The sequence below is a fragment of the Electrona antarctica genome (genome assembly GCF_951216825.1).
Source record: "Electrona antarctica genome assembly, chromosome: 19".
NCBI classification, from domain to species: Eukaryota; Metazoa; Chordata; class Actinopteri; order Myctophiformes; family Myctophidae; genus Electrona; species Electrona antarctica.
In genome coordinates this window covers 26,514,031-26,528,421 of record NC_136800.1, presented here as the reverse complement: position 1 = coordinate 26,528,421, position 14,391 = coordinate 26,514,031, and the positions used below count along the sequence as shown (strand labels likewise).

General features: G+C 43.8%; 1 protein-coding gene across 2 annotated transcripts in view; it reads right to left on the bottom strand.

Annotated features, from left to right (window-relative positions):
- The window catches only part of efr3a (EFR3 homolog A), a 106,225-nt gene that overhangs the window by 47,962 nt on the left and 43,872 nt on the right, over nucleotides 1–14,391 (bottom strand). For both annotated transcript variants that reach the window (XM_079529947.1, XM_079529946.1), the window contains 4 exons: nucleotides 8,955–9,031; nucleotides 6,543–6,670; nucleotides 5,189–5,339; nucleotides 1,368–1,489 (listed from right to left, as the gene is read on the bottom strand). In XM_079529947.1, coding sequence (XP_079386073.1) covers nucleotides 1,368–1,489; nucleotides 5,189–5,339; nucleotides 6,543–6,670; nucleotides 8,955–9,031 — 478 coding nt within the window. The remainder of the gene's footprint in view (nucleotides 1–1,367; nucleotides 1,490–5,188; nucleotides 5,340–6,542; nucleotides 6,671–8,954; nucleotides 9,032–14,391) is intronic.

The following is a 14,391-nucleotide window of genomic DNA, read 5'->3' as shown; positions in this document are numbered from 1 at the left end:
GAAAACGGCGAGTTTATTTATAGGGACAGAGTTTTGTGGATCGTGTGGACTGGATAGCACACTGGGGTCAGTCAGATTATTAATTTATTTGAGTCAATTAGTTCAGTTATTGTCAATCTTTTGTATTATTTTGATTTATTTGTTTATTTCTTATGGTCCCCCAAGGGGCCAGTGGTTATCAAGGTCCCCCAAATTAGCCCTTCACTAAGTCCCTCCCCAACCCATCCTTGTCCAATATAATAGGCACATTAGCAGCGAAGAAAGCTTGACCTGCATAGCAACCGTTGCTAAACTCTTTGGATTGGCATTGGACAATCGCTTTTTGGGGTGGGATTTAGTGAAGGGCTAATTGTACTCCCATCTGATTTATTTGTTCTAGGGTCCCCCATAAAAGACATGAATTGTTAAAATGTTTCAAAATAGTCAATTGTTTTTATTTTATTTTTTTAAATAGCAGATCAAAGACGCTCACACCCTTACAATGTGACATGTTGTAGATCTGCTATTTTAAAATAGTTGACGGACATGGTTAAAGTCTGTCTATAACTGTCCCCAGTAGACAGACTGTCCCCAGTAGACAGACTGTCCCCAGTAGACAGGCTGTCTGTGTCCCCAGTAGACAGACTGTCTGTGTCCCCAGTAGACAGACTGTCCCCAGTAGACAGACTGTCCCCAGTAGACAGACGGTCTGTGTCCCCAGTAGACAGACTGTCCCCAGTAGACAGACTGTCTGTGTCCCCAGTAGACAGACTGTCTGTGTCCCCAGTAGACAGACTGTCCCCAGTAGACAGACTGTCCCCAGTAGACAGACTGACTGTGTCCCCAGTAGACAGACTGTCTGTGTCCCCAGTAGACAGACTGTCTGTGTCCCCCCAGTAGACAGACTGTCTGTGTCCCCCCCCAGTAGACAGACTGTCTGTGTCGCCAGTAGACAGGCTGTCTGTGTCCCCAGTAGACAGGCTGTCTGTGTCCCCAGCAGACATGCTGTCTGTGTCCCCAGTAGACAGGCTGTCTGTGTCCCCAGCAGACATGCTGTCTGTGTCCCCAGTAGACAGGCTGTCTGTGTCCCCAGCAGACATGCTGTCTGTGTCCCCAGTAGACAGACTGCCTGTGTCCCAAGTAGACAGACGGTCTGTGTCCCCAGTAGACAGGCTGTCTGTGTCCCCAGTAGACAGGCTGTCTGTGTCCCCAGTAGACAGGCTGCCTGTGTCCCCAGTAGACAGACTGTCCCCAGTAGACAGACTGTGTCCTCAGTAGACAGACGGTCTGTGTCCCCAGCAGACAGACTGTCCCCAGTAGACAGGCTGCCTGTGTCCCCAGCAGACAGACTGTCCCCAGTAGACAGACTGTGTCCTCAGTAGACTCACCTGGTTCGAGTTTCAGGGTCGTCGTGTGTGGAGTGACACATGGCACTGAACTGGGACACAAAGAAGTCGTAGCGTCGATGGTAAGAGGGCGTGTCCTCCTCGATGTTGGCAAACTTCACAAACTGGAGAGGGGAAGGACAGACAGACACACAGACAGGCAGTAAGACAGACAGACAGACGGACAGACAGGACACACGAGGGTTAACACAAACTCCAGGAGAGACAGACAGCAGGAAAGCTGAGAGGGATACAGTGTAGGAGAGACAGACAGCATTGACAAATTGAATACACAGGACCACAATGGAAATAAGCCCTCAGTGCTTTCTGTGTTATCCTTTTAGCGTTATTGTATAACTGTACCTCTGTACATTTTGCAAACTTTTAATAAAAAATTAAACTGGGAGTGACAGTATAGAAGAGACAGCGAGTAGGAAAGCTAAGAGGGAGACATTGTAGGAGAGACAGACAATAGGAAAGCTGAGAGACAGACAGTGTAGGAGAGACAGTGTTGGATAGCTGAGAGGGAGACATGGTGTAACACAGCACAGCACCGCTATTTCAAAGCCCCTTCAGGTACATTTATTAACTATCTTCTGCAATGGTATAATTAATCATCTTTTGGAGTGGGTAGATCTTGTTGAGCTGGTCATTTTGAAAGTAGCTCTCAAGTCAAAAAAGTGTGTGCACCCCTGGTGCAGGAGAGACAGACAGTAGGAAATCTGAGAGACAGACAGTGTAGGAGAGAACCGGTTGGAAAGCTGAGAGGAAGACGGTGTAGGAGAGACAGACAGTAGGAAAGCTCAGAGACAGACAGTGTAGGAGAGAACCGGTTGGAAAGCTGGAGAGGAAGACGGTGTAGGAGAGACAGAGAGTAGGACAGCTGATATGGAGACATGCGGTCATTAATGTGTTCCATACAGTGATAAAACCTGTAACCTTACACTAATAGATTATAACAGCACAATGCATCAAACTGCCAAGTCCTATTCCTCCATTCTCATTTCCGCTCTCTGCGAGGGGAAATCCCATCGTCCACTGTAATTGATTCGTCGACAGCGCGGCGAGATTGATTCACCGCAACTTCCCCTCAATGTCACGGATGTGATCTTGTAGATCAGCTATATATGGCACTTGACACCGCCGTATGACGAAGCATACGGCACACCGTCGTATAGCCGTGAAACCGCAGGTTTACCCGGGTTCGAATGACGCGGACGTGGACATGAAAGTTACAGGGTGCAGCTACCTAAGTACAATACTTGTCCACCACTGCAAACAAACACGCAGGGCCCTATTATGCGTGTCTTAAGTACCAGGTCTTATGACTTAACTTAAGACCTGGAGGCGTGGTCAATGCTGTTTGGCCACTCAGAATAGCCAAATGGCATTGATCACGCCTCCAGGTCTTAAGTTAAGTAATAAGACCTGGTACTTAAGACATGCATAATAGGGCCCGCAGTGTCTTGAGTGTCTCTAGTTTTCGCCGGCTGCTGGGCACTGATAACTTTGGGGCGGGGGAGTATGAATGGTCAAAAGGGAGACATCGAAGAGGAAGGACAGGTGGGGAAGGATCAACATATGGAATGTCAGTACAGGTCAGCTCCAGAGGTCAGATGTAGAGTTGCTGGCTGGCTCCATGTATGCAGATCTAGGTGATGATCCAGTCTTCTCCATGTATCCAGGGTTTGATGAGGTCAGTGTCATGATCTTCATATATGGAGACGGCCATATATGGAGTGTGTCACGAGGCGTGACGGACTGACGGCCACATATGGTGGCGTGATGGACGGACTGACGGACGGACTAACGGACTGATTTTGAAGGTTTTCATAGTAATCTGCGCCCTACAGTCGCAATAATGAGCATTAGTGAGAACCTATAATATATAGAGATAGGTTGAAAATGGGTGAAGTGGTCCTTAAATGGGTTAAACCAACCAATATTGTCTTGGTTAGAACAACATCTCTTTCTTGAATGCTACTAAACTTGAGACATTTGATTGATTGGAGACTGTATTAGTCAGACATGTAAACAGCACGTAAGACATTAAACGTAAAAGGATAGCACCAAAAAAAGGTCCTGGGAGTTGTTTCCATTGTGTATTCCTATGTACTATACTGCCCTACAAAGACAAAGTGCAATATGAACGGGAAACAAAGAAAAAAGGCCAATAATGGGTGTTTCAAGTGGTCAGCCAAATGAGATATCGGTGAATAAGTGATTAGAATTGCTAAAATGTTCTTGAGGTAATTGTTTATCCCTCAAAATCACGAAGGCTAATTTGACCTTTGGGATGCACAAATAAGTCGGTGTGTCCAAAAGCATAGTTACTGCACTTTGGCACGTACATAATTATACCTCGTCTCCCCACTTAGTGCACAGCAGCTGCTGTTGTGCACTAACTAATGTCGTGTAATGGGAGCTATAATAAAGCATCATCATCCACAATTTACCTCCATCTCTACACCCATCCATCAGTCCATCTCTCTCTCTCTCTCTCTCTCTCTCTCTCTGAGCATAGATATATAAATAATAGAGACGGCACCAGAATCCTCCTCCCATCCATTTGCATTGCATTGCGTCTCGGGTATTTATATCTATGCTCAAACCGTGTGGAAGTGTGTAGGGCGAGTGGCGAGGAGCTAGTTTCAAAAAGGGCCTCTCTCTCTCTCTCTCCCCCCCCCCTTCAAGTGTGGTCGGTCAGGGGGTCCCCAGCAACACGAGTTAACACTTATTGTGCTAAGGACGCATGCATACACATCTTCTAAATTAGAAACAGGATGTACCTTGGACGTGTATAGACGTCTTTAGGTCCCTTTTAATAAAATAAAACGGATTCGCTGTAATCCATCTCTTGACAGCTCCCACTGCTATGTCAGAGATGCTTGGACCGTCCCACTGCTTGGTCAGACATGTTTTGCTCATGCGTGCAGCTATTCACTTCATTGTTTACGGGCCGACAAATCTTGCTATTATCTCTGAATCTACGTAACCAAGCAACTCGTTTGGAATAGTAACGCTTCAAAAGAGATCAGACGAGGAACATTATACCTCCCGGTTATAAATGGAAGGTGGGGCTTTTCAGAGTAAAATCTGCCCATCTGCTTAGCATCTAGCACCTTTATTCTGAAATATTTCCCAGCAAAAGTAGTCTAAAATATATAGCATAAAATCTGTTTAACCACTACAACACTACACTGTACATCAGCTCTTGAAAACCTCAACGTGTTGAAATGCTGAATATATATATATAATAGATACATCTGAATATGTGACTGTTTTTGAAGGAGAGGCTGAAGGCCATTGTTCATAAAGGGAAACAAGGAGCAGCCCAGCAGACACAAGAAATGCAAATCCTGCAAAGCATGATGGGACAAATAGCTTAATAGTAGGAAAGCAGAGCACTATCTCTGAATGCGAGACATTCAAATGGTGATTCATCTGCTTAAGGGTGTTAACTTGACGTCAGTTTTATAAGCTGTAGTTTCAAAACTATTCACTCAATATAATTAACCAATATCTCAGTCTTTTGATATGGCTTTCTGCTTCCATGTCGAATGAAAAGAAGAAATTACTTGCTGTTAATCAAAGACGTTCACATACATTTGAAACACTTTGACAACCCAAATCATCACTTTGACTAACACAACATCGTGTGAGATTGTGGTCCGTGCATGGCCAAATACACATGAATAAAAATAAAATACAAACATGTTTGAGAAACACTGGCCTCTCTGGACTACATTGTGAGCTGTGTCTTACCGAGCTGGTGCCCAGCACCAATTCAGGTTCTCTGGCCTACATTGTGAGCCCTGTCTTACCGAGTTGGTGCCCAGGACCTGCAGGTCAGGCTCTCTGGACTCCAGCAGCTTGGCCACCATGTGCAGGAAGCTCTCCACGAAGGGCTTGATGCTCTGAGAGTGACACGCCATTAAGAGCTGGTCCAGGGCCTCCATGGCGATCACCACATACCTGGAACGCACGCACACGCACACGCACACACACACACACACACACACACACACACACACACACACACACACACACACACACACACACACACACATTAAAGTAACGCCTATTTTTTATTTAATCTGACGTTCTGTCTCTCATCGTCTGGCCGCCAGCTGTAGTGATGTGACATGCGTGCGTGTGGCAGAGTAAATTTTACTATTAGGAAACAATTCAGGTTGGTGTTGGTATTAGACCTATGCCTGATTTACTTGGTTGTGACTTGGTGTCATGCACCGGAAATAGCGGATCCGCGGCGCATTTTCAAGTATAGAAATACAAACATGTGTGCGTGTGTGTGTGCACGTGTGGCTGTGTGCGCACCCAATTAAATGGCGTTTGGGTATCGTAATGTGTGTATTGATTCAGTGCTGCCACTCTGTCTTTTGTGAGCGTGTCCAGCGCTGCGCAGCAGCTTCTATTCTCACCCCCCATCCAATTTAATTACTGTGCTTTCCAGGAGACACATTAACTGCGAGCGGACTCCCTAAGTGCTTTTGATGAGCTCAAAAACAGGCCGGCGTTGCATTTAATAACATGGCCACATTCTCCCTGCATACGCCCATAAAACCCCACCGTGGAATGCGTATACACACACGTGTGGCACATTGCTTTGCGACGCCTTTAATTCAGTGACTGCAGGGGTGGACAATAAATGTTGGACAGAAATCCTCTCTCCATCCACTAGCATTCCAAATATACATATATATATATATATATATATAGATAGATATTATAGATGTAGTTCAGTTGCCTCACAAATTTGTGTTTTAAACGAAGGCTAAATGAACAACACCAGCTCACAAAGTGCCATAAGGCTCACAACGTATCGCAACTAATTGTGAGCTTGTAGACCAGCTCTTAAATAAATAAATAAATTGAAAAAATGTGGAAAGAATTTGTAATAGGCCTGCTTTTTGTAGCATGTTTTAACAAAAGAATCTTGTGTTTCCTTCCCAGGGTCCGTGGCCAAATTCATAATGGAATCGGGGTTCCTTCCTTGACATGATTGAGTGCCACCGATGTAAATGTCACGGCCAGAGAGGTGACAACGGACTGCCCCATATCGGCGTCACACCAGTTTCTGCTCAGTGTGTGTGTGTGTGTGTGTGTGTGTGTCACTGTGTGTGTGTGTGTCACTGTGTGCATGCGCGCCGGTCTCACCCGTAGCGGTGTCGGACCACATCCCTGCTCAGCCTCTCTGCCAGGTAGGCTCCGATGCGGTCCAGTTTCTCCGGAGCCGACACCGCATAGAACGTCAGCTTCTCCATGTCCGACTTACTGAGGCCATCCTGGGGAGACGAGACAGGACCTACTATTAACCCATGTATTATAACAGGGGTTCTCAACCCGTGGGTCGCGACCCCTCGGGGGGTTGCCAAATTATTTTAGGGGGTCCCCAAATTATTAAAAAAAAAAAAAATGATTTTTTTTAAAACTTTATTTTCACGATTTTTAAAAAATAGCAGACCTACAAGCTCGTAGCGCGCCACTCGGTGGCGCGCTATGAGCTTGTAGATCTGCTATTTTTCAATAGCTAAATTATAACAATGCTTAAAACACCAAAAGGGGTTCCCGCCCAAAATGGTTTAAGGTTATTGTAGCAGTCAATTTATATTGGGGGTCGGGAGGGGGCGGGGCGGGGGTCCCGAGACATTGCCAAAGCATTTCCGGGGGTCCCCGGCCAAAAACGTTGAGAACCCCTGTATTATAAGACCTGGAACGCATCTGTGTCAACTCAGCTTTTAACCATTAGTTTAAACTTTAGCTATTGAAAAATAGCAGATCTACAAGCTCATAGCGCGGCACTGATTGCCGCTCTACGAGTTTGATTTGAAAAATCGCGAGCATGCATTTCAAGTCACTGATATATTCTTTCCAAGCGAACGTTTTTAACTCAAATCTTTTATTCTGGGAGGACCCTGGAACCAAATATTTTGAGGTCGGTGGCCCAATACATAATAATTCTAGATTTCTAAATGTTTGAGCACCACTGATATAGAAACATAGGCTTTCGATAGGATTTAAGAAGACACACACACACACACACACACACACACACACACACACACACACACACACACACACACACACACACACACACACACACACACACACACACACACACACACACACACACACACACACACACACACACAAAGCATATTTTAATTAACAAGGTGACAGGGGCTCACACAGGCTATAACGTGCCACCGGTCGGTGTCACTTTTAATAATTAGAACCTTTGTGTCGCGTCAACGCCATTATTTATAGTTCTTTATGTGCCGATGGTGATTACCATTTTAATGGCGGGGTGAGGTTCTGGGATAACGTGATTAAAATGTGTGTGTTGTTAATTGAAAGGTGGTAATGAGGTACTGGGGCAACCAACACGATTAATTGAAAGGTGGTAATGAGGTACTGGGGCAACCAACACGATTAATTGAAAGGTGGTAATGAGGTACTGGGGCAACCAACGCGATTCAAATGTTAGGTTGTAGTATAAAGGTGGAATAATAAAGCAACCACCCTGCAGGTACATTGACTTGCAGTCAACACCACCACAACACTGTTAACCCATTCTGACCTGAGATCAGATTCTAAAAAATGTCTTCTACATCCTGACAGTTTTCTGAAAAAGCTATGTTTCTATGTCAGTGGTTCTTCGATTTTTCCAAAAATAGCAGACCTACAAGCTCGTAGCGCGCCACTCGGTGGCGCGCTACGAGCTTGTAGATCTGATATTTCTCAATAGCTAAAGCATAACATAATGCTAACACCAAAAGGGGGTTCCCGCCCAGAATGGGTTAAAGGTCATGACATTCATTTTAATTTAATTTTAATTGTAGGTTTTATGACCTCAATTACACCCACACAACCTGAACTTTGAACATTCAGTGTATTTTCTGTGGTCTAGGCGTTTTCTCGGTGTGTTCTGAAGCCTTTTGAGCTGCAATGAAAACAGGCACACAAAAAAAATTGGCGGGCCGTGATGGTTTCACAACGCCTGATTTACACTTAATTCCGTGCCTGAAAATAGCCGATGTACAAGCTTGTAGATCAGCTATTTTTGGTTCGCGACACACGCTCAGTCAAACATAAAATGACTGGTAGATTCATTCTCTTCTCCACTCTTCCATAATATTTCAATTTGCCGGCGAAGGTAAATTGTAGTCGACAGGCATTTTTCGTCTTTGTTTTTTTGACAAAGTTAACACTGCACCGCAATAACCATTTTGATCTGCAAGAGGATCTGCAGTACATGCATTTCCACATGTTTTCCCATAGAAAGGTCTGTCACGTATTGTCTGACACGTATTGTTGTGTTATTTGTGTTATATTATGTTGATAAATTGAATGCATAGAAGTCCTATGCATTCAATTTATCAACATAATATAACACAAAAACGGACCACAATGGAAACAAGTCCCCAGGGATGTTTTTGTGTCATCCTTTTAGCCTTTTAGTGAAAACAGCAGATCTACAAGCTCACAACCCAAAGATGGGCCCCCCACTGTTTGGGAAATAGAGCTACAGATACACTGGCAGGATAAACGGAGGATGCGGTCACTCACTTTGGGGTCCTCAGGGAAGATGTTGTCCACCAGACGCTTGTACCTCGGCCTGAGAGGTCCACAGCAGCCACACACACCTGCAAACACACACGCAAATCAACATTACTGGTGGCCGACAATACAATCTGAGGCTGTGGGGGAAAAAAAGCCTTGCTTTTTTTGGACCCTGGTCTTGGAATGCCCTACAGACCAGACTCAAACTGGCTTCTGTGATTCCCTTAGTGAGCTTTAAAGGGATTGCCATACATGGGCACACTTCCCAAACATTGCTCCTGCTTTGACGTATAGCAAATGGTGGTTCTCTTGCTTTTTAGTTTATTAGCACATTTCGTTGCTTAGTTTTTACATATTAACCTTTATTGGTTGCGTTATTAGATGTCCCTGTTCTCCCTCTGATCTTCTTTGGTAGTGGGTACTGTATTTATGAGCGTTGGTAGTGGGTACTGTATTTATGAGCGTTGCATGTTTGACCTGTTATTGTCTTGTATTCATTGTTACTGGCAGAGCTGTGTTACTTATTTTGCCTCTTCTCTTGGCCAGTTCACACTTGTAAAAGAGACTTCAGTCTCAGTGTAGTTTTTACTAGTTAATAAATAAATACAATTAATACACACCTAATACACACCTGAAAAAACATATCAATACAACAATCTCTCTCTCTCTCTCTCTCTCTCTCTCTCTCTCTCTCTCTCTCCCCCCCCCCCCCCCCTCTCTCTCTCTCTTTCTCTCTTTCTCTTCCCCCCCCCCCCCCAACTCTAAAATAAAATAAGAAAAGTCAGATGCTTTCCCAGTTTTAATGGTTTAAATGAGAGCATTTGGTCTTGGGCCAGCGGTGACGCCTCATAAATGACGACAATGAAAGGTCATTAACCTGTCAATCCATATCCATTAGTATGAAATGCCATTAGTATGAAACGTTGTTTTCAGCAGGAAAGTCACGAGAGACATCTCATGGACGGCAGCGGGGAGGTGACCCCTGTGCGTATGGTGTTTTACCAATCCACTTCAGACTGGACATGTGTCATCGCTGAGGACCCAATGTCGTCATGTACTGCAGACTGCAGAGTGTGACGTCGGTCAGATTGAGAGGTTATCCAGAAAAGTATCTGTGCATCTACTATAATTACTGTGTATAAAAATCACACCTGTGTGAAGTGAGGGGCTCAATGGGTGTCCGTATTGTGGGGAAAGCTCTCAGATTGACAAGCTCATGCTGATCTGCCATTTTCAGCTAAAGCTTTCTCCCAAATAACATAAAAATGGTCGATGATATCGACCATTTTTGGTCCGATGATATCAATAATAAATATTTCATGAATTTTCTTTTCCTTTCCAATGTCCCCCACTTTGTCACCTGTGAGTCTGTAGTATTGGCTGGTTAGTCTGCCGTTCTCACCAGCAGATGGTGCCGTTTGACTGCTGGTCATTCCAACAGGCATGAGTCACCCGAGCAGTGAGAGGAAGAGTTAATGCACTCACAGTTGTATTACATGTTAGGATGATATTGAATGTTGTTGTTATTTTTCATGTCATGTCTATGAATTGATTGCATAGGGCCTGAATGGAAACCAGACCGCAAGGACTTTTTTTGGTGCTACCCCTTTTGGACAAATGCTTGACTGTACTTGCTGTTTTTGAGGGGCACTGCCACTATCCCTCCTATGTAAACACAAACCTTGTCCTAACACAAGCATTAAATTCCATTGACAATGAATGGCCAGCTTTGAGTGTTTATGTAAACACAAACATTGCGTAAACACAAACATTGAAGACGAAGGTGAGGACCAAATTCGAATTGGCTAGAATGAGATGATGTATTATGATGTATAATGATAAGAGTGCCCCTCACTTCACACAGGTGTGATTTGTGTGCGTGTAAACATAAACTTTATCCTAATACAAACATAAAATGCCATTGATAATGAATGGCCACTTTTTGAGTGTTTGTGTAAACACAAACAATATTTTCCTAATTACATAATTGTAAGCCTATATATATATACATTTTTTTTTAACCATTTCAGTTGTGAGGATCAGGATACTTTCTAATACCGTCAGGCAGGTATCTCCATGGCTTTTGAAGATTATGTCATATGGCAGCCAAGGGGGCGTGGTTTGTTTCCCTGTTCTTTCATTGTTGACGAGAGACAGGCTACACTGAGCAGACAGACACCACCGCCGCCTGCGTCTGTACACTGAGCAGACAGACACCACCGCCGCCTGCGTCTGTACACTGAGCAGACAGACACCACCGCCGCCTGCGTCTGTGCGTGTTTCCTGGCAGACAGACACCACCGCCGCCTGCGTCTGTGCATGTTTCCTGGTTTTTGTGATTTACAAGTAGGGGTTTCTTCAGATGTAGTGTTTTATAGTATCAAATGCTGAAACAACAGCGACACACTATTAGTAGGTTGTGCTCCAAGAGCTCCGGCTATGGTGTTTCGACCGGATCAATACAGCAGGCATAGCCGAACAGGGCAAGCCGAGCACGGGAGTAGAAAATAGGACATTTTGCCCTTACAGGTACAAGATCTCTCTCTCTCTCTCTCTCTCTCTCTCTCTGAACATGATTAGGTTTTAGTATTAAGGCTAGATGTGGTGCAAACATTTCATCCAGCTCTGCAGTCTGAAAGGTGCTCATTATGGAGCCAGTAATTACCAACCTCGTTACAACACAGTAATGAACCTGCCTCGTTACAACACCAGTGCATTAACGAGACCCTAAGAAGATTAAATTGATTCTCTACTAATGTCTCGCTTTGCCTACAAAGGGTATAGTTCCTTCCATAACATGAAATTATCCATGACCCGTGAAGTGTTTTCAATGATAAATTGAGTTTGAAGTTACAATGGGTTTATATAGGAAAGGAGTGTGTCTAATTAAATGAATATCAAACATCTAAATACTGAATTGAGCAATTTAAAAACTGACCCCAAACAAGTATCCCTTTAAACCTGCCTAAACCCTAACCATCATTCCATGATTCATCCACTCCTAGACGGCTGTCACAACCTCCATAACTCATCCATTCATCTACGCCATGCGCGCTGGCTCCGTTTCCCCCTGACATGGAGACACATCCCTGGGTCACGTTTCAAGCAGCCTACCTGCCTCCGGGCCGCTCACTCCTGGACGGACGGAGGGCCGTGTCATTACGCCAACCCCATCTCACCTTTCGTGTCGTTTCTCAATGGAGGCAGCCTCGCAGCAGCAGCACACACACGATGCATACATATTTGATATCTTTTTATAGTGGACGTTTTGCTGGAGTTGTGTTGTTGAATTGTTCAAAGGCAGCTATTAGAGATGTCTAGTGTAATTTTACATACGGTATATCTGCTGACGGCACTGCAGAAACGAACTATGTCCAAGTCTCCAAGATATTAACTTTTCAGAAAATTCCCCAAAAAGTCCCAAAGCAAATGTTGCAGGCATTCTTTAAATACCTGTTGCAAACAAAACAAAAACATAGAAACTGCGGGTCTCGTACAATCGTGCACAGTACAGCAATACAAAGGAATATAGCGCACTGGACGCATGTGTGGCCGTGCTTTACCCGTTTATCTCATCATGAATAAAGGCAGAGAACGTACTTTTGAAAGAAGGTTCACTGGGAAGGACAGTACCGACAGGAATGTGGATAATCCAGTCATTTAATGAGTTACTGGCAAGCAGTAAGTGCAGCCAAGCCGACAATGTCACTGTCTGTGGTGCTGGACATCAACATTTGTGCAAACTCAGAGTTGAATTAATACAGAGTATAGTAGATTGGGGTACCAGCTGCACGGCCTTCAAAAAAAAAGTACTCAAATGTTTTGTAAGTAAAAGCACAGTATCAATACTGCAATATTAGCCTATAGAAATACTCCATTACAAGTAAAAGTCCGGAAATTCACCCGAGTACAAATGTATTGGCTTCAAATTGTACTTAAAGTACCAAAAGTAACTACTCATTGTGCAGAATGTCTCATTTCACGTTTTCAAATATTAAAAATATCTTTTAAAAATAGCAGAACTACAAGCTCACAATGCATCGCAACACAAATGTGAGCTTGTATAGATTGGCTATTTTGAAATGGTCAAAATGTATATAGGGCTGAAGTGGGTAATGTAGCCTATGTTTTGTAAAAAAAATAACTAGTAAGTAGTTTTCAAATAAATATAGTGGAGTAAAAGTACAATATTTGCCTCTGAGTTGTAGTGGAGTAGAAGTAAAAGTATTGGAAATACTCAAGTAAAGCACAAATACCTCAAACTAACACGCAGCCCGCCAGAACCGTAGAAAACAGTTTTAAATTAATCGTCTAGCCTGTCAAAAACGTAGCTACGTTATCCAGGGGTTTATATTCTTTAATCCATCTTTTGATCCAATCGTATCGTTAGCCACCGTTCGTTAGCACAACAGTCCAAGTGGGACAGTGGCCACGGCCATTTTGAAGATGCGTGCGCATTCACTTGCATTCAATGGTCCGCGTTCAAATGCCTGCATCTCCAAATTGGCGCAATGCATGTCGTTTCCGGTGAAAACAAGGTTTTTCAACGGCCGACAGCAGGCGCTGTGATACTCGTGGTCAGGTTTTTTCTGCACCGAGCGAGAGAATAACAACCGGTCAAGACACCACACACAGCATCTTGTCATTGTAACATGCGGTTACAATGAAAATAAGTGTTACGCGTGATAAAAAAACTTTTACTGACGGACCGGATGTTTTTTCAACCAAGGTTCATGTTTTAGGTTGTTATTAGAGAAAGTAAAAGATGAGTGTTCATTTTATTTAATTTGCTGCTTTCTTTCGTTTTAGCGATTTTAGCTATTTTTGACAGGGGGCAGGGGCATTCGAACATGGGGCATTTTTTTGCAAAATGTTATAGCGATTTGTTTTTAAATTTAATATAGTCTTACTAGACCTCATAAAATTACATCTGGCCACAAAAGAACACAGGATCTACTGAATGTGAAGAGGGAGGTGACAAACTGACATATTGATCTACTGAATGTGAAGAGGGAGGTGACAGACTGACATATTGAGCCTACAACACATAGTATGGCATCCCCCCAGTACTCTACCATCATATTCAGTAGATCCTGTGATCTTGTGGCCAGATGTAATTTTCTGGGGTCTAGTAGTATAGTAAATAATAATAAAGAAATTGCCGGGGCGCCCGCTGGCCAACGCGCATGCCACATATAGGCTTTGGCCTGACAGCACGCCACGTATTCGAGTCCTGTTCACGACAACCTTTGCTGCATGTCTCTCCCCTTCTCTCTCTCCCTCTTTCCTGTCTATCTTCACTTGATACTATCAATAAAGGCAGAAAAGCCTAAAACAGATCTTTAAAAAGAAAAAAAAAAAAAAAAAGAAATTGCCATAATATTTTGTAAACAAAAAGACAAATTTAGCCCCATGTTCGAATGCCCCCACCCACGTCAAAAAT